Source organism: Ixodes scapularis, unplaced genomic scaffold, assembly GCF_016920785.2.
Source record: "Ixodes scapularis isolate PalLabHiFi unplaced genomic scaffold, ASM1692078v2 PGA_scaffold3__209_contigs__length_174095766, whole genome shotgun sequence".
NCBI lineage: Eukaryota > Metazoa > Arthropoda > Arachnida > Ixodida > Ixodidae > Ixodes > Ixodes scapularis.
Genome location: NW_024609868.1, coordinates 56,404,782 through 56,426,304, shown reverse-complemented (window position 1 = coordinate 56,426,304; position 21,523 = coordinate 56,404,782). Strand labels below are relative to the sequence as shown.

Here is a 21,523-nt window from a genome sequence, read left to right as displayed (position 1 = left end):
TATCAAAAGTGAACAATTAAAAAATAGGTATTTAAATGCAGAAGGTTTGTTGCAGATACTTCAACTTGAGGTAGTAGCTTTTATAAATACAACTTTTTTATATTAGCAATATTAACAATTAACTTTAAAACTGAGCGCAACGATGCAGTTGATGACCGTCCCTATAGTTTATTTTTATTATTTTTCTCTTATTATTTTACCGCACCTCTACATTTTGAGCAAAATCAAAGTATCAAATATATATGAAGTTAAGGACTATCCATGTTTTTGTGAGGATTCATATATATAAGGTGCGTTTTGCTCAGGCAAAACATAGAGCTGCGATTGTGCCTTTATTTGTTTCAATGGCTCTCAAACACTGCGCTGGGTGTCACTCTTTCTATATATATATCTAGATTCGTTGAGACAGTTCAATACATTTATTTAAATCTGCATATTGTGAGGAGGGATTAAGTTTTTCATGTACGCGTGCTCAATTTATTTTTTGATTCCAGTCACAAAAACTCTTTCTTTTCGTGTTCCAGGGCATCAACTGCTTAGGAAATTATCAAACACGCGCCACGTGTTATTCTGTTTTTTCTTTTTTTGTTCCGACGGCAATAAGTAAAAGCGTAGATATTTTATTCCTACATATTTTAAAGTATGCACTCCTCGGAGCAATCGAAAATAAAAACGTGCTTATTTCACGTGCAAATAATGACATTACGTCCCATCACTAAACTGATCATAAAGTTAACTCACCTGTGCCTTGACGAGAGGCTGCCCAGCATAAGACATGCACATGACAAAATAAGGCCGGTGTAGATCTCTGATATCTGAAATAATATTACAAGTACAGTTCCTTGTATGCAAAAGAAAAAAAAACAAAAAAAAAAAACCTATTTCGCGACAACTTTTCTTGGCAATGCAGTGGAAGGTACAGGCCCGCGTTCCCTCTCCCATTTTGAGTGTACGCAGGCTCTCCTCTCCCCGGAAATGGGGGAGGAGGAGAGCCTGCGCACACTCAAGATGGGAGAGGGGACGCGGGCCTGTACCTTCCACTGCACTGCCAAGAAAAGTTGTCGCGGAGTATAGTTATTGATGGCTTAAGAAACTCGGGGCGCAACAATAAGCGACGCCTAACACACTAAGTGACACACAACACAATAGGCGGTGCACAACCCAATAAGCGATGCAGAGCGTTGCTTATTAAAGCAGAAATTGCTTTCTAACGCTACCCCCAATCCCAAAAATGTGTCCATCCGTCTGTTTATGCATTCCCTGCTAAATTTAGCGTGAAACTTGGTATCACGAGACCTACACACGAATTCAGTTTCTCAGCTAAATATGGCAGGAAAATTGATGTCACGTGACCTGACGTCACGTTACCGATACGCCGAATCAGTCACTCGCTAAATTCAGCGGAAAAATTCACGTCTAATGACGGAGACACCAATCCAGTTTCCCCGCTAAATATAGCGGGATAAATCGACGTCACGCGACATGACATCCCGTGACCTATACAACATTTCAGTTTCCCCGATAAATTTAGCGAGAAAATATACGTCGCGTGATACACCCATTCCATATATTGCATATCATGTATTAACGGAATATGATGGTAAAGGTATCTGCCAATTTATTGTGTTCTGCGGAGCGATAATAAGATGCAAGAGGACCGCCACACCCTGCTTTTTTTTTGTTGTTGTTAGGTACTGAAATAATTGGTTGCTTGGCAAATTGTTAGTGGACTATAATCACAGTGTACCTTCTCCGAAAAGCGAGAAGTTTTTCTTGCTATGATACACCATGCAGGCGTGGTCCAGGACGCTTGGATACTTGTCCCAGATGCAGTACGTACTGTAAAAGAAACAAATCAGCGTCATGCGTTTCTTTTCTAGTTGTTTTCAAACACGTCATTTGTTAAGTTAGTTTGTTTATGCCTAAAAACTCACTCGCGAAGTTCGGAAAATCCCGCCGTCCGGTTATCGGGATTCCCTCTCAGGTCCTTCAGGAACCTACAACAACGCATTGGTGGCATAAGAAAGTTCTGCACTTGTTTACCAAATTAGCAAAAGTCGCATCCATGTAGGCACCGACGTTTCAAACACTGTTTTTTAGAATAAACAGTATTTGAAGGTAATGTAGGGATACAAAACTTCTCGGCACTCTCCACGGTCTCTTACGAACTCAAGACCGTCACTCATGTATGATGTAGCATAGTTTTGCAGAACGCAAGAGCACACTTTATTCTAGTTCGTGACCTACTTTACCATCATGTGTGAAAACAAGAAGGCGTACTCAGCTGCGTAGGTTTTTTCGCTGTGCCAGAGGCCACGCTCGGAACTGCTAGTAGTCGTAAGAAGTGCGATGCAATGACATTATTTTTAGGGCGGCTCAACTCGATACACGCGAAAGTCAATGGTGTTCGTCGAATTCTCGACAACTGTATTTAATCTACCGAAGGTTGTGTTTTCCAGCTCAATTTAAGAACCCGGTCACACATTGAGGGGCATTCAGACCGAACCTAGTTGGGGACGAAGAAAGACTCGGCGGACCAGCGCATACCAAATGGAGATGGACAAGTCAGCATCGCGAGCTGATTCGCCGCTCTCCCGCGCGGAATTTGGCGAAATTCCGTTGCTTGAAGGCAACTTTCTGGGGCAGTGCCGCCAGAGCTAAGCGGAGAGCAAGTCGCCTGCTTCTTTCGCAGGGCCAACGTTATTAGATTAGCTCAGTTACAGAACTGTTCATAGACGCTGCATGCACGAATAGTACCCCCCCCCCCCCTCCTCCCCTTCTCACTCACCACGACTCGCCCACCTCGCGTCATTCGACGTGCCGGACGGCCGCTATGGTAACTGCAGTTTATTCTATGGAATACGTACGTTTCGAAGCACAGCGTCTAGATGGCGTTCCAGCTCTTCGTGCCTTGTGGAACACACAGTTATGAAACGAAAATCTAGATGACGCTTCAAACGACGGGAGGTGGTCTGAAGTGACTGAGGGGGGGGTCCCCCTTCCGCGGGAGTTCCACAACTGAGGTAATCTAGTAACGCGGCGCAGGGCTTGCGGTGACGTCAGAACGACGCCGAGCCCTGATTGGCTTTGATTTAAAGGATAGTGGGTATAGACCTCAATGCTAGATGCCTCGAGGTCTATCAACTATTGACTTCCAATCAGCCAATAAGAGCTCGGCGTTCTGACAACATCGCAACCCCTGTGCAAAAAGCAAACTAAATTGCGCTCCGCATGGGCACCCGTCCGTAAGCCTGAGAACACTAAACGCCTATCAAAGCGATGAAAACCCTTTCTAAGCCAGAATTTTGACAACCAAACGGAAGAGCGGAAAGCATATGTGATATCTTGCCGAATTTATCTTAGTCAGAAGGGAACGATTCTCAAGCCCATGCTGGTGCAATCAGTTAATCGCCCTATAAACTAAACACATCGTCATATGCACACTAGAGCCTATGTGGCCCGTCATGGAGAGATGCCCGCAGGTTCCATTACGAGTAAATTATAAATTTTTAAGGAAAGCTGATAGCTGTGGACAGTGGTTTCTCTCTCGACTGAGACGTTTATTTTACAGCGAAGCTGTGTATGACTTGTTCGTTGAGCTCTTTTCTGTCCGACGACAGAACAATAGTCGACAGATAAAGTGGTCGACAGAAAATCCACGCGCACGCCTTATCGCCATCCACGCGCGCCTTATCTCTTACCATGTGATTTTCAAACTTGTTTCAATAACAAACCCACGTGATAGATAATAAGAACGTGGCGCTTTCCGCATGCGTTTCGCGGTGAAAATTGCGGTTGCATAAGCTGCCGTGGCCACGGCAGAGTACTAAGTGGGGAGTGACGTCACTAGCCCCGCTAACAATGCGACGCACGTAGCGCCCCCCGGATGTTTTTCTCGGTAAAGATTGCGGCTGCATAAGCTGCTGCGGCAACGACAGCGTACGAAACCTTTCATATAAAAAAAGTTTTGGTACAGTCCATTTACTTTTCTTTCGTTAATCATTTTGTAGAGACCCTTTTTCTGTTTACAAACAAACTGCCCCTTGCGTCCCAAGCGACTTCCGGTCGCAGCGTCTTTGCAAGCCTGTTGAGTTCGCTTATGCCAACAGTGATAGAGACCATAAATGCTACACGGACAACAAAGTTGGAGATTTAACGAGGGCCTTCGGCTGTACAATATTACATTATTGAGGAGGCAAGTTGGTTTACAAGAATGCTCGAAACCTTTTAACAGGTCTCGGACTCTTTTGTTCTTTTGGCGTTCACCTGGAGAATTGCTGGTTAAACGTTTCATCTACATTTCAAGCAGCGGAGTTAAGGGGTATTGGTTAAGGTGACCTCGTTGCTATGGCAACTCGTCGTTCATTCTTTTATAAACCGGAAGTTCTCTGGGATGTCGCAGAGCCGTTTATTGAGAGTTTGGCCATACATTGGTTTGAATAGGCGAGCATCTCGGGGCCAACTACGGGCCGCGAAACTGCCCCTAGTGGTGATCGTGTGTTCTAAATATGTGACACGACTAATTCAAGCCGTTTAGCGTCGCTAGAGTGAAAAAGTTTAGCTCTCGGTGACTGAAAACTTTGCGCGTGTGAGGTTTTCGTCACGCCAATATTCAAGTGTAGAATAAACGAACGTGCGCTCCAAACCAGGGCAGACTTGCTATACTTCGTTTCACTGTATCTGAGAGCGAAGCCAAAGCTAGAAGCGCGAGACCAGCGGTTCTGCCCAGACCGCGCGCTCGAGCGAAGCCCGAACGCACGGAGCTTTCGTGCTCACGCTTCCAGCTTTGCCTTTGCTCGCACATAAGGTGAAACGAAGTATAGAAACAGCGTCTCACCTGAGAAGGGGGAAAAAAAAACACTACCAAAGCCAGCGCACGAGCCGAGCGGGACTCCGCGCCTCGAGACGCTCGCGCGCCCCACCATTTGCACTGTTTTTTTTCAGCCAGTGTCAGCTTAGACGCTGTTCTAGCAGGCCGGCCCAGAGCAAAATGTCACCGATACTCCATCTACACAAACATCAGCAGTTCAGACAAAGCCATGGGCACGAGCGCGTGGTTTCGGAAAGTGCCTCCTATGCATGAGTTCTCGTACAAACAAAAGCATTTCGCTGAGCTAGGCTGACGCGCCTGTGCCTTTGTCTTTACTGAAGACATTTGTGAGATGGAGTAGAGAGGCCGATATTGAACGCTTCTATTTCACGCTTTAAATGCCGTTTGCAATATTGTAACGTCGCGGTCTCCTGATTGGTTGACGCTGTGTCGTACCTTTAGTTTACGTTCTAACTGCGGGGGCAGTTTTCGGCGCTGGTGGCGGTTTTTGCTCCGCCCATTGTCCAAACTCTCCCAATATACGGCTCTGGGATGTCAAAGTCTATAGCACCACCTGGTGGCGTTTGCCTTAAAAAGGGTCTATAGTGCAGTGAGAAATCGGTGCAGGGGATACCACAGCTTCGCTGTCAGACCACCTTCACAGCGTGGATTGGAGCCTTCATTGCGTTTCCTACCTTCAGTCGGCTCATAGTCAGTGTATTAATGTTGTCAAGCCGACCCTGCTAATCCCAAGACCAGCCTAAGCCTTATCTCTAAGCTAACACTTGGGCGGCCTCAAGTTAAATGTTGTTTGTTTATCCCCCTGTATGCCACATAGGGAACACAATGAGACAACACGGCCTAAAACTGGGGTTACCTAGAGGGTCGTTTAAATTCAGGATGCGTTGTGTCGAATCCCTTCTCGATATGGGTGGAATTTTAGGCCGTACCAGCCTAAATGGGTAAACAAAACAAATAAGGTGGCAAACTTTAATGATCTTACGATGTTAAACAATTAAACGGCACTTACAGACCGACTTTCACCTCGCTGACCAAATGCTGAAGGTGTCGGACTATGTATTCGATGTGAACGACCTTCAGAACTGCGGTGCCCCGGATGCCACTGATGCGGAAAACTTCAGAGTGGCAACTCTCCCGCAGCTTTATGCAGCCGTCGATTCCTCTGTATTGGAGAGTATATAAATACACAGACAGTAAGTAGAGCTTTAATGCCGTTGATTCGCCATATCTGGAGGCCGATTCGTTTCGTCGGTCTTTATGGATGAAACCGATATTCAAAATTAAGATATAAAAAGACGGAATTTCGCCTATGGTTGTGAACAGCTCACGAATATTTTCTTTGTAAAGAATGTCCAATCAAACATTTTCAGGTATACAAATCCCGGTTGTGCTGGATGCGGACAGCCTAAACGATCGTCCCAGACGTAAACTTAAAAGATGGTGGTTAAGCCAAGAGTGGTTTTGAGCCCATAATATGAAATGCTTCGGCTAAATTCCTCGATAGACCAAGTCATTGAAGACTGGATGGTCATGAAAATATTAAGCGTACAAAAGCTAAGCTTATACAAGACAAAAAACAAACAAAAATAAATTGCAGATCAGTTAAACTACGGGAAATATGGCTGTTCGGTGTTATTTATAATTTGTTTTTAAGGAAGGTGGATAGATAAAATCCCTCATTGTTACCCAAGTGTTATCCAAGCTACAAAAGATGGTGCTGGAAACAGGACAACTGAAACACCTCCTCGTCATTTTCGCTCTGTTTGGCGTAGTGCCGAAATGAGCCCTGAGAGTCACGCTGCTCATGGATGGTATACAAAGGACAAAGTGTTCGCTGCAGGCGTGATGACATAATTATTTACGGGCATGCCCCATGCATATATTCGAAGAACGTTTGCGTCATACTTAATTCCGAAACTCCCCCAGACTGCTTTTTATGAGTAATGATACAGGACCGTTATGGGCAAGAAAGAAACACGCCACAAACACACCGCGACTCTCTGGTTTCCATCTGTGACTTCACGACTAGGATTCCCATTGCCGTGACGTCACAAGTTGTGATTCTGGCTACGTGTCATCGGTTGCTACGACAAGTTTCGTAGTGTGTATATGAAACACGATTTAGGAAGCTATAGGAGCCATCGCGTTCTTCAAACAACACCGTCGGACTTTAGAGTTTGACGGTGTTCCGCCCGTCGTTCGGTCAGTCGCGGGAAGCCTACCGCAGCGACGCTTTTGGTCGCGCACATTGCTGATAAACCGTTCCAATGACGAGCTTCTGGCCGTGGCCCTTTTCAGCGTTCGTACGTATGGTGCGTGGTTTGGCAGTTTTTCAAAGTGACGAACGCGCGCGAGCTGGGCTCTGAAGATCACACGCTGTGCTGTGAATTTGTGAACGTTGAAATCAAGGACGTTTACATACCCCAGAACCCGGCATGACGTCATGCTTGGCGACGCCGGAAAAGGAAATCAATCTCAGACTGCCTTGCGCACCGACGCTATAGTCTTATCGTCTGCTCGTCTCTTCGTCGGCCACGTTAGGCTTAGTTTACATCTGCACCGTGCCCGTGTTCTGCTTCGACAGCTCGCTGTCACGGCTAACTTTCAATACGATCAGCGCACAAAAAAAGTCTACATACGCACGCGCAACCTCATCACGACGTAAGGCAACGAGAGCGTGCTGGAAGCAGGGATTCTACAGCTTTCTCATCCCGGAACCATCTTCAGCGTTCGCGTCTACGGCGCCTGATATGCTCGCTTTCTAAAGCCGCGCTATGACGACTCGCCCCAGGCCACGCTCCAGGCGCGGTGTCTAGAGTGTCCGCCACACGCCGACTTTCTACTGGCCAGACAAGAGTTCGGCTCCAAATCTCACCTGTTACACGATTCAGTGGGCACCGCCATGTAAATATAGGGAAAACAGCCATGTTGCCCCATATCTACATGGTGGCGCCTGTTAACTTAAATGCCTAAATAACGGTGAGTGTGCAGGTGAGCTGGTGATTATTAATTATAATATAACATCGGAGTCTGTGGTGCGGAAAAATTAAGAAGCTTTAAAATCGAAGAAAAAGACAACAGTAGGACAATGCTGAGAGAGTGGGGGGACACTGTGGCCAATCCCATGCGGAGCTCAAGTTCGTCTGCTTCTTGGTAGGGGCTGCGGTAACGTCAAAATGCCGGCCTCTGATTGTCTCCGATTGAATGGATAGTGGGTAGACCTCAAGGCAGCTATAGCATTGAAGTCTACCCATTATCTTTCCAATTAGATTCAACCAGAGCTGGGCGCGTCCTAACGTCACTGCAACTCTTACACAAGAGAAAAACGAACTTGCGCTGCACCTACTTCCGTTATACCTCGCTTCATATGTGGAGGACACGGACGCCACATCCTGCCCATTATAACCTCCTTGGTTGGAATGTTGCATATGCAAAACCGTGCTTGCAGTCACTCACAGTTCGTTGAGCATAACCCTAAATGTGACGGGTGCTTGGTGCCTGCACATGCCCAGCAACTCTCCGAAAAGCGTCTTGGACGAGGAACCCGGTTGAAGCCTGCCGGATTGCAGCGCGTCCTCGACGAGGCTTTCCAGGGCGTCCTGTGGCGGTGCCAACTTGGGCAGTTGTGCGTAGGCACTCTGGTCTGACGATGAGCTCCTGTTCAGTTCCGACGCAACTGCAACACCAAAGAATAGCGTTCTTCTAAACATTACTCGTGAAATAGAGTCATAAGTAAGCACCACTTTGTTCCGGAGATCCGTAGAAAGGTCAATTTTTATATAACACTCTAAAACATCACTGCGTCTACATTCCCGCAAAGCACTCAAGGGAGCAAAACAATGCTATCGACGGAGAAAGCAGGGCGAGTGACGAGGTTGAAAATAGTTTTAGATCTAAGAAACCAATCTGTGTAGTGTCACATGGTAAGATTTTAGGATCAGTGTCAACGCGCAGACAGTTTTTTTGGGGTTGAAAGTTAGTGCCGCGTGCATGGCCGCGTTTACTCTACCCCAAATATTGGACGCTCGAACATTTTAGGCCGAATGCTTTTGATACCGAGAGTAGATAAGGAGGTCAAGAGGTCCTTGCCGAGTCAGTTTCACGAGTGTCCGACGCTCCAACATTCTAGGACGAATGTTCGAGATATCGAGTGCAGCAGATAAGGAGCCCAGCGTGACCTTGCCGACTCACTCTCCCGACGACGGTTCATTATCGCACCATCGCACTATCCAGCTGTCGCGCCGACACGTTGACGCTCGATGTCGCCACTTTCGTCGCTTCCTGCTGCTTTATGAACGCCCGTTCTTTCTTTTGTTTCTGGCATAAGTTAGCCAATTAAACCTTTATTTGCAGGTTCACAGCCGTCGACCCTTTTCCATCCGCAACAATATATCCAGCCTCTTTGTTTACCTAGCTCCCTCAGTAAATTGCAGTGATCGGCTCTCCACGTGCTTTGTGAGAAAGTAGATACTCCTGATTTTTCAGAGTGTAAGCATACATCACGCACGAAGCCAGGGGGAGGGGGGGGGGGCATGGGGCCCGGCTCCCCCCCCCCCCAAAAAAAAATCCTCCATTTTGCTGGGACTTCCTCTCCCACCACTCCCTCATACAGCATTTTGTCATGGGTGCCCCCCCCCCCCCCCCCCCCCCCCCCACACCGAAACAAAATCCTGGCTACGTGCCTGGCATACATTGATCATTTTATGTTTCACACAGAATGAGTTATATGGCTGGCAATTTTGTTAATAGCACGTGAACTCTCGTAGCTGCTTGTACTATTTTTGTACTTTTCTCTCCTTTTTTTATCCTAATCATATAGGATGTTAAGTGCCGTATGTGTTTGTGATTAATTTAATTGTGAATTATATTTATGTCTACAAGATAAATATAATTACTGCCATTTCCCGCATACAAGCGTTCTACGCCTAAGCGGCCTGAATTGTTTACCGGTTTTTGATTGAAAATGAACTTTATCCTTATCCTTATATCCGGTTAGGTGCCAGCAACAGAAATCGACACTCCGACTGCCAGCCGAACACTGAGGCGGCGCTCACCTCCTCACTGATTGTACACCAGTGCCATCCGTACCTCTTTCTCGGTACCTCCGTGTTATGTCCGTCGAGGGGAACTCCGCGAAACGAGCGCGCTCCGGTCTTCCCCAGAGATAGAGCGCAAGACAAAGCCAAAAAGAAAAAAAAAAAAAAAACTTTTGCCGCAACGGGTTGAGGTCGTTCCGAGTGTTTGGTTGACTTTTGTCGCGCGCTGGTGCCAGGGCCCTGTTTGTCACTGTCGCGTTCCAATAGAACCTGTAGGTGATGATGTCACAATATAGCGTTATGCTTCAAACAAATCGTTGCTAGGGCCAATGTTATGGACAAATGAATAGGAGCTCGACGTGAGGTTAGAATTTTCCCGATAAAGGTATGTTTTTGTAAAGATTGTGTTTTCTCTGTATCTAATCATGAACACTTTTCTATCATCTCAGTGTCATAAATTAGCCATAAAAGCACGTAATAATGTTTCATAACCGATGTTGCCTTACTAGTAGACGACACGATGGCTTTGCGGGTTCCATGGTTAGTTCTGAGGGATTACGGCAACTAACCTAAGTTAAAAAAAAAAAAAAAAAAAACTGAAGTGGTTTTGTATTTGTAAAATACAATTAAATCGTCTCCATTTGGTCCCTGGGAACATAAATATCAAAATTATACTTCAGATTGATGCGCCAAATTGCCTCAACAGCATATTAAAAATTGCGCTGAAGCCCCCCATTTCTGGCACGTTCGGGGAATAAAAAAAGAGGAAAGAATTGTGACATATTATACAGAAATCTCGACATTTCCGAACCTTCCGTAAGTCTTACCCGAGCTGTCAAAAACACAGCACGCTTACCCGCACAAGCGGCAAGCGCAAGGCCGTTGATTCCTCCGGGTATGACGTCACACCCAGCGGTTGGTTTTTTGGTTTTTCTCGCGTCCGTTGATACGTTCGGGTCAAATGATTCTGATATTCAAATTTACAGGACACAAAATACGCTAGAATTTACCTCTAGTTAGTTTTTCAAGAACGTATTTAGCTTCCCTCGACAAAACTTCTAGTCTCTGGGTCAGCTTCATTTGGGATTTTGGAAGCGAAAGGTGCCCGTGAACAGTTCTGAAATGACGCTCAAGGTGCGCGAGAACGGCTACCCTTGGAGGCTTCCGAAATATTTGAAAAGTGTGAAAACGCTGCAAAGCCGAATCCCGCATGACGGCGACTTGAAGTTCATCAAGAAGTGCAAGCCAGCACACGTTTCAAGGAGTTCTGATGGCACGGAAGTTGCTTCAGTGCACATTTGTGTGATCATGCCAAGTCTCCGTAACAGATTTATAACTTCCATGATGTTCTAATGTATGAAAGGCTTTTTAACGCTACCCATAATCCCAAAGTTTTGTCCGTCCGTTCGTCTGTGCATTTCCCGCTAAATGTAGCTGGGAAATTGGTGTCACGTGACCTATACACGAGTTCAGTTTCTCCGTTAAATTAAGCGATGAATTTTATGTCACGTGACCTGACGTCCCGGGACCTACAGGCAAATTAAGTTTCACTGCTAAATTTAGCGGAAAAATAGACGTCACATGACCTATACAGCAATTTAATTTCCTTGCTACATCTTGCTGGAAAATTTATGTCACGGGACTTGAAGTGTACAGGTCACGGGACCTGACGTCCCGTGACCTGTACACTAATTAGTTTCCCGCTAAATTTGGCTGGGGAAACTGATGTCACGTAACTTAACGTCACGTGAACTATACACCAATGTAGTTTCCCCGCTAAATTTAGCGGATAATTGATGTCCCGTGACACGACGTGATGTGATTTATACTACACTCTATATAGCCTTTTTAGCAAATAAAGGAATTACTTTCTAAGCACTGCATTACATGCATCATAGGACCTTGAAGATAAAGCTCGTTGCCAATTTTTTACCCAGCTCCTTCGCTATTTCGGGTTTAAACGGAAGTATCAGCGGGAGTGTTGCTCAGTTTTATGGTTACAAGCACGAACGAAACATATCCACATTACGAGCCTGAAAAACGAAGTTTGGGGTCTCGAACCGATCACGTTAAATTAAGTCACAATAATTTCTCTTTTATTACAATGCACACCAAGTGCAAGATCGAGAGTACCTGACGCTGCTTTGATATCATTTTCTAGTCAGATATTTCTTTCGTTGTATTTTTAGCACATCTCCACATCTGTAATGATTTTCACCAGAGAGTATGTCCCGTATCGTACGCCAGTGTAATTCGTTTTTATAAAACTGATGAGTTTTTCTCCAACCCCCTTCCATGTTTCCAATCAATACAAAATCAAAATCGTATATTTATGCAAGCGATTCAAACTGTTGCAGGCGGCATATCCTTCGGTCATTCCGCACGCGTTCGTCGTCTGCAGCAGGCATCTCAAAACTTCTCGAGGGCCGGAAGTTGCCCTCGCAAATATTTAAGAAACAGGCGATTCTCAGCAAACTACTGTCGTGGTAAAAGTGAAATCTAGGCTTCCCATATCTATTATTTTTAGACGTCTAATTTCTACGTCCGATTTTTTGAATGGTGGTTCTCTCGAAGCGAAATCTAGTCCCACGTATTGGTCCATGGCAACGCCTTTAGCAACGGTTTGTACGGTGCAGTGACGACACACTTACGGGCTCAATTGTTCTGTTTTCCGCATGCTCTGCCTACTGCCTCGAACACTCACACAGGCTCTGTGATAGTCGCATTAGCACTGCAACTGCAGAAAATGGCACCCCCAAGTAAGATATCCACGGGGCGCTCACGCGCTTGCCTTGCATGCACGCCACAGGGCCGCTTCGTGCCTTCAAGTGTCTGCATGTGTACACAGTTTCTATACGCTAAAACATCACATTCTATAATAGAACTGCCTTTGCCACGCTAGTACAGAAAAAGGGCGACTTTTTGTCTATCTCACTGATATACTCGTCTCAAAATGTAATCTGTGCACTCAGGAACAATGGGCTGTGACTATTTTCACTGTATTGTGCTTTCGTTGCTTTTTGCCGTTACAGTTCCGTGTCAAAGCTCATTAACTATGGAGGTAAATATGGATGTTAATTTTCGATCGAAAGAATATTATTACAATGCCGTGCGCTCAAAAATTGCAAAAGCGGCTGCATTTTTGAAAAAAAAAAAAAAAGGTTTCAAGTAAGTTTTCAAATTTGTCAGCAAGAAACGAACAAAAAAAAAAAAAACATTGTTATATAGGTTGAGCGTTCGGCACTTATAACGTATAACGACTAACTTTTTCGCCCTTGAGTTAGAACAAAAAGTTTCTACACAATACAACACGGTTCTTAATATCTTAATATCAAAATTCGGTACGTTCCTAATAAAATCAGTTAATTGTAGAGCGTATAAGTTTATGACATACCACACTGTTTTTTTTTTTAGTTCTACGAAATGATATTTGTTTAAGAATATTTTTGATAGCTTTATTTATGAACTTTTATCGAACACCGATTTCTTGCGCCACTTCCAAGTGCATGAACGTTGCAAAAGTGCATTTACTCTCACGGACACTGTAAGCTGGGACGCACGAACGCGTAACTAAAGTAACTATATATACGGACTCTAGTTCAAACCGCTAACTACTAGTACCATCTGGCGATCACATAACGATCCTACGTCGGTACTGTGGGACTCCGATGGGCCTCCGAAAATCGCGATTTTTGCGTATTTCACATACTGGCCTTCAATTAGGCCACTTGAGCGAAGAGGTGCAAATATGTATTATATATTCTAGAATATTTCTCAGACAACTGTGCTTTGGAGGAGCAATATACAGACATATACCTACGCTTGGCGTCATTTACTTTGAGCTACGTTGGCAAGGCTAGCGTTTAGCTTCAATAGTGCTCCAACTCAATCAAACGAGAGCGCATCCGTTTGAGACTCAAGGCTAAACTACGTGCTTTCGCAGCAGTGCGGGTCGTGTTATCAAAAGTAGAAAAAAAAAATCACGCTAACGGCGGTGTTTCTACTTCATTCTTAGCCTGTCATCAACTACTGGCAATTTTTCCCACGATGTTTTAAACCTAGATTCACGGCTTCCTATTTAGACAGTCAGGTGCTGTGAATATCTGATTCACGCGAGAAGGCTAGCGAGCGAACCTACCGCCAGTTTTCTGTTCTAGCCGTTAGGTGCCGTCGTTTTCGCTGGAGTCGCAAATAATACCGCCTGACCTAACCTGGGTGCAGGACGTCGGTGAAGCCCCGAAGATTTTTTCCGCCGTCTCCGTATCCTGGATTCGGTCCGACGCGTTCCTGGCACGGAGCTTGGTGATTGAGTGGTGTGTAGAAGACGTCATCGCTAAGGCCCCGATTGCCGAAGCTGATGTATTCAGACGGATGGGTTACTTCAGAACGGTCCGCGTCATGGCGTTGATTGACGTCCGTCGACTCAGAAGGGCTCTCAGTCTTGGAATAGAATTTAGAACGGAACCATCGCTGGATCTTCAGTGCAGCATGGATCTCCTTCTTGAATGCTTTCACGTCCATTACTTTACAGCGACATGAAGAAAGAGAAAAAGAAAATCTGTTGAATTATCGAAGCCTATTGATAAGTGGCATCGCCACTGAGCTCAATAAGCTACGAAACGACGGTTGATTTTGATTTCAAAGTGTAACTGATGCGCAGCACTACATAGAAATGTTCTTTGTCTCAAAGATGCGCGTTTCATAACATGATAGAAAATATGGGAGAGTGTAACTCTGGAAAAGTTTTTGTCGACTTGCGCCAGAACAGAATCTTTGATAGCACCGAGTTCGCACCGGTGGCTTGCACAAAATATAGAACAACTCTTGGGATACAATATTGTCAGCAACTTGACGTTTCAAAACTTGTTCACTCTTGGCGTCCCTCGATACAGTTGTATCGTCTGCCAAACATTGATAGATAAACATAAAGGACATAAATAATCATATCATAAGAACTTCTTAAAGATGCCTTACAGAAAATACCAGAAGACGTGTTTGGTGCTGGAGATTCTGCGATGTTTATGTCAATGCCTATCTTGCTTCTTTGAGAACGTCTTTCGGGTGACTCATCGGAATCTACGAGGAATAAAACAGTTATGATAACGGACGGGTTTGTTCAGTCAAAGCGGTCGTAAGGCATTTGAATCTAGAGACCATATGCACCGTGATTTAATGTGTAGGCCATATAATTGGGAAACTTGCAATTAAGGGCAGCTTTATTGTTTTAAAGTTACATTATTAAAATAAAATAAACACGATTAGCGCTTTCGAAGGCTACCTTGAGATAAATAAGGCGAGTTCTCATTTTCCAATAAACAAGATCTAACACAATAAATGCCACAACATATCGCGCACGTACTGACTGGGGCATCCTTACTTGAATCAAGCACTTTGTGGGTTTATCGTCCCACTGTGTACCGGAGTGCGTGTTAACAAAAATCACGCCGGAGTGTCCCCAGTAGCACAAAGTGGGCTTCAAAAGGGGGGCCGATGGGGTACCCACCTTGGCTTCCCCCGTGAGACCTACAAGGGGCCTACTGGGCAGCCAATGTGGGCTTCTCTTAGGGGACCCACAGCGGGCCTTATAAGGCAGCCTGCATGGGCGTCTCTCAGGGGACCCACAGCGGGCTTACTTGGACAGCCCACATAGGCTTCCCACAGAGGACCCACAGCGGGCCTACAAGGGCAGCCCACGTGGGGTCACCCCGGAAACCTCATTTCGTTCGGGGTCATTTTATAATTTTTTTACGGTGTGGGGTATTGCGGTGCATACCAAATTGAGCATGCATCAGTTTTCCCATGGCCCTACTGGAAACATTAGCATTTTGATAAATCAATAAAACGTTATGAGCAAGGCCATAAAAAATTGGGCATTTGAGGTGTACAAAATGAAACAAACATTAAAGGCGTTTAAAAATATCTGTAATGCGAACTTAGAGCGCTGCCCTTAAGGAGGATTTGGGCATGCCCACGCTTTGCCGCCGTAGAGCCCACACCATTGCTAACTTGACCACCGCAGAGCCGAGGTTGGACCAACGGGGGTTTTACATGGGCAGCCCAAGTTGGGCATGCCCGAGCTTTGCCACCGTGGAGCCCACACCATTGCTAACCAGGCCCTTGCAGAGCCGAGGTAGGATCCACGGGTGTTTTACGTGGGCCACCTTAGTTGGGCATGCCCAGGATTTGCCACCGTAGAACCCACACCATTGCAAACTTGACACCCGCAGAGCCGAGGTGGGACCAACGGGGGTTTTAAATGGGCAGCCCACGTTGACCATGCCAACGCTTTGCCACCGTGGGGCCCACACCATTGCTAGCTTGGCCCCCGGAGAGCCCAAGTTGGACCCAGGGGGGTTTTGGATGGGCAGCCCAACTCGGGCACGCCCACGCTTAGCAGCCGTGGAGCTCACACCATTGCATTTGGTCCCCGTAAAGCCGAGGTGGGTTCCACCAGGGCTTTACATGGAAAACCCCAGTTGGCACGCCCACGCTTTGCCACCGTAGAGCCCATATCTTTGTAAACTTGGACCCTCCAGAGCCGAGGAGGGTTTTACATGGGTAGCCCAACTCCGGCACGCCCACGCTTCGCCGCCGTGGAGCCCTCATATCGCTTTTGGCCCTCGTAGAGTTGAAATGGATCCTCGGGGGTCTTACATAGGCAGCCTAAGTCGGGCTTGCCAACGCTTTACCGCCGTTGAGCCCACATAATCGCAAATTGGCCCCCGCAAGGCCGAGGTGGAACCGTCGAGGGTCTTACATGGGCAGCGCAACTCGTGCGTGCCCACGCTTTGCCACTATCTTCGCTAACTCTGCGCCCCCGCATAGCGGAAATCAGACCCACGGCGGTATTGCACGTGCAGCCGAAATTGGGCATGCCCTTGCGTAGCCGAGGTGTGACCCACCGGGGTATTTCATGGGCAGCCCCATTCGGGCATGCCTACACTGTGCCCGAATTGGCCCTCGCATATTTGAGGTGAGACCCACCGCGGCTGTGCGTGGGCAGCCCATGTTGGGCATGCCCACGCTTCGCCCACGTGGTATTAACGTGGGTTTTGTAGGCGTTGTCCAAGCCCCCATTGCCCATCTGGGTCGCAGCTCTTGTGCTACACGGGGAATTTAGAATATGCAGGGCATCGAATACGCTAAGCAGTAACACGCGAACTATTACGTTTTCTCCGTGGCAGAAAGGAGGCGTGCGAAGACTCACCACGCAAACAAAAGAGAAAAAAACAAAAAAAGACACGAGTTTGGTCACAATCTACCGGGTGTCTCAGATAGCGGCCAGGCCCTTTAAATCGAACGCGAAAATCGGTTTCTTAGCCCATCGCGCTACGTTTTTGTACGGCGTTGCCCAAAGGTGGTGCATTTTTTCTGTAGAATTTGCAAAGATCGAACTTACTTGAGGAAAAAGTAAAAAAAGAAAGACGCTTAACCCCTATAAAAACGCAGCGAAGCCACCGGTCTTCAAACAATAGGGCGCCCTATGGTTGGAAGACCAGTGGCTTTGCCGCGTTTTCATAGGAGTTAAGATTTTGCACAAATTCGTAACGAGATAGGTGACGAAACCGATTTTTGCTGTCGATTTAAAGAGGCTGGCCCCTATTTGAGACACGCGGTAGAAGAGAACATCCATCACGCTATGTGGACCGCTGCTTACGTTATTGCTAACGCCCCTTGATTACATTGGCACTAGAGTTTTAACTATATGGTGTCGTTTCTTGGCTTAAATAACCGAAATGTTAAAGTTCGTGTGTTGAAAATAAAAAAAAAATAAAAAAAAAAAAAACTAATTTCTATTGTGCACCACTCTGCTTTGATGGTAAACCCAGGAAGATGGGGTGGGGGCAACACAAGGCGCATAGTTACGCCTTTTGTTGCGTGCAACTACCAACCATCGTTGCTGCGCTGAAGGATGAGGCACGCAAAGCAATAATACGCCAGTCTTAATAACAAAAACAAAAAAGCCCCAAAATTATAACGTATTTTAATGTTCTACACAAGAAAAAAATCTGGAGCGTACTTTTCCGCAAAGCACATTTGAGAGCCAAGCGCTGCAATCCACGAAAGAAGATCGGCAAATGTGGATGCTGAATGTGTGTCTAGACCTAAGAAAAACAGTCTGCGATATGACAAGGACCACGGTGAAACGTCATGCCCAGTGTCACTGCGCAAATACTTCGTTTTCGGTCTAAACATATTCGAGCTTCCTCGTTCGCCGGGTTCCGTAGACTCAAATTCTCTTCAAAAACCGTAGTAAAACAAGTCCGGCTTCTAGCGGCATGTTAATAATTGCTCCTTTACTTGTTGACTTAAGATATATACATATATAGCAGCTTACATCAGCTTTGTGTTGTTTTAACATCTAACTTACACGTTTCAAACGGCGAAAGCAAGGTTTCTTCCTTCGACAACCAAATTTTGAAAGAACCCTTTCGCACAAGGAATGAAAAATGCGCTAAAGTTCCCCTTTTTTATGTGACACCGAGTATAGGTAGATATTGCAGCGATTGGCTCTCCTTAGTGCTCTCAGGTAGACAGAAGCTTCAGATTTCTCATAGTCAGTTCTTCGCCGCGATGCTTTTGCAACGGCAGCACAGAAAATATGCGCGCGCAAAGTGTATTGGGGTCCTTGCCGCTGCTTGTGAAACAAAACAAAATAGATGCCTTTCAAAAGCTGTGATGAACCGTAGCCGTCTTTATTTGAAATCTAAAACGAATGGGCATAGTGCACCTCGATGCGTATCTCGAGATGTGGAGCTTTGGGAAGAATGGTCATACAGGAAACAACTAAACATGATAAAAAACAGCCTCAGATAAACAGGGACGAAGAACGGGCAAATAAGAAGGCAGGACAATTTGCCCAAATCACCACCCTACTTCAGTCAGTCGTTGTCCTGTCGTATTCTCTACCCGTTCTTCGTCCCTGTTTATCTGAGGCTGTTTTCCATTATGTTTAACTGCTACCAACTGACCCAAATCACCACCCTACTTCAGAAACTATTTGCGACTCCAACGACTTATAGAGGTCGCCACTGTCGGGTAAGTATGACGGTATGGCGGTTTAAAACAGGTCGTGCCGTGCCATTTGACAGCTCAACGCACGACGGGGTTTCAGCAGGCAAGCATCTGACCGAAAATAGTTTGCCCCGATTTTTATTCTCCACGTTTCAAACCTGCGGCGATATGTTGGCGCAAGCGGGGGTCCAAAGGCTCGGCCTTTCTCGGAAAAGCAACGGAAGGACTGTAGTGGTGATGAACCTGCTAAATGCACAATGTCCGGTTCACCCGGTAGCGTAGGTTGCGTTCAGGGTGACCCGGGCAACACGCTGATACGACAGTACCAACAGAGTCACCGGGACAACCGTTCTATCGCGCCAACCGCCGACAACATGTAATGACGGAAGCCACAAGGGACGAGCAGAAATCGCAGAAGGTCCAGTTCTGTTAAGTTCAGAATTTTCCCGCTAGGTGCCGTCCGTTTGCTGGAGTCGTGAATAGGCAGTATGCACTGGCGGCCATATCTGGGTCTAAGACTGCTGAGCGGAAGCTGAGAGGGCGAGCTTCCGCAGTTATTTTGCAATGTGCATCCCACCATCAAGATTGCCCGTCTGTGAACTGCGCACTCAAATATGGCGTCCAGTGAATACTCCCTATCGGAATTATTCGAACGTCAGCACAAGCTGTGGGTAAAGCAAACTCATCGTCTGCCTCGAACAAAAGTTTGAACGGTGCAAGAAGAATCTAGTGAACGCTCGCTCCTACCACGCGCAGGACCACAGAGCCCGCAGTTATGACCGCCAGTGAATACTCCCTATAGTATAGTCGCTGACGGCTTAAGAAATGCAGGTCCTGACTTACTACGTTCATGCTACTTGTTTCGTGATTTGCTTTCCGGCGTTCATAATGGATACTGCCGCAATTATCATTGGCCGCTGAGTCGGTCGGGACTCGTCCCGCCCGTGTTTCTTCAGATATCATTGACTATTGCAAGATATAACGTATAGACGTTTGCAAGCAGTGTAGTGGTTAGCACACCCGACCGGACATTGGGAGGCCCAGAGTTCAAGTCCTGGCTCCGCCAATTTTTGGCTTTCGGCGGGTTCCTGAAAACTTGGATTCTTTAATTCATTGGATTAAGTACGGTTCATTCATCTGCACATATTCGTTCATATCCTCCTCGGAGACCACGTACGATGACGTGAAGTGCCCGTGTTGTATATTCAATAACGTGGCTCTTGATTCTCGCAGATGATGATGATACCGTGTCTCTAAAGCTCATAAACAAAGAATACTACTACATGTACACGGGGCGAGACAAACAGTGGGAGGATTTCTGGAGCACAAACGAGCACGTACCACGTGACACTAAGCGTCGTACCGCGTTCCACGCGGCGGCGTGTGTTTCCAGAACACCTCCGATTGGATACATTTCGTTTCTTGTGCATTAATAAGACAGGTAGGAAACGCCAGAAAGCCAAGGTGGAGTTGTGTAGTGGTTAGCACACCCGACCGGACATTGGGAGGCCCAGAGTTCAAATCCTGGCTCCGCCAATTTTTGGCTTTCGGCGGGTTCCTGAAAACTTGGATTCTTTAATTTATTGGATTAAGTACGGTTCATTCATCTGCACATATTCGTTCATATATATATATATATATATATATATATTCTTAGATGGATAATGGAAGGTTGCTTTTAATGAATAACCGAGTGGGTTGAGGACTAGGTTCCAACTGATTCGGCCAGCGTGCGCCGCGTGAGTCGATGACGATCATGGTGGTTGTGAATGAAGACGATGACGAAGTATGAACGTCAATCTTCTTAACATTTTCCCCCTCTATATGAAGGACGGCAGATTGGCGTCATAGGGGTATCACAGAGCTGCGATTGGTGGGTGGTACTTTTTAAGTCTGGCGACGTGAACGGTGTCACGGTAACGATGGCGGTGGTCCACGGGAACCTCAAGAGCTTCTATGACGTAGTTTACTGGGGATGTTTGGGATATCACCCGATAAGGTCCGTCATATTTATACAGGAGCTTTTCAGAGAGGCCTACTTGGCGTTGTGGGATCCAGAGCCACACTAAGTCTCCGGGATTAAATCTGTTTGGCTGATGACGAGAATCATAACGGCGCTTTTGTTCAACCTGGGAGTTGGTGGTTCGCAGACGCGCGATTTGCCGGCACTCTTCTGCATAGGAAGCCATTTCTGAAAGTGTCTGATTTTCAGTTGCGTCTGAACGGTATGGTAAGATTGTGTCCAGGGTAACAGAGGCTTCCCTGCCGAACAAGAGGAAAAATGGTGAAAAGTTGGTGGTGGCTTGGATGCTAGTATTGTAGGCGAAGGTTATGAATGGCAGAACCTTGTCCCAATTGGTTTGGTTGGCGTCGGTATACATGGCGAGCATGTCGAGAAGGGTTCTATTGAGTCTTTCAGTTAACCCGTTTGTCTGGGGATGATATGCAGTGGTTGTAGAATGAATGGTATTGCAAGCTGCGAGAAGTCCTTGAACTAGAGCGGAAAGAAATACCCGACCGCGATCGCTGAGCAGTGTGTGTGGTGCGCCATGGCGGAGCAGTATATTGGTTAGAAAGAAGGTTGCCACATCTTCTGCGGTCGCAGTTGGGAGGGCGGATGTCTCAGCATATCGGGTGAGAT

At 46.3% G+C, this 21,523-nt stretch overlaps 1 protein-coding gene across 1 annotated transcript in view; it reads right to left on the bottom strand.

Moving 5' to 3' along the window:
- The window catches only part of LOC8035262, a 73,396-nt gene that overhangs the window by 4,787 nt on the left and 47,086 nt on the right, over positions 1-21,523 (bottom strand). Inside the window, exons 3-7 of the mRNA XM_040212927.1 lie at positions 8,288-8,507; positions 5,841-6,059; positions 1,935-1,997; positions 1,748-1,839; positions 742-815 (exon numbers count right to left, since the gene is read on the bottom strand). Coding sequence (XP_040068861.1) covers positions 742-815; positions 1,748-1,839; positions 1,935-1,997; positions 5,841-6,059; positions 8,288-8,507 — 668 coding nt within the window. The remainder of the gene's footprint in view (positions 1-741; positions 816-1,747; positions 1,840-1,934; positions 1,998-5,840; positions 6,060-8,287; positions 8,508-21,523) is intronic.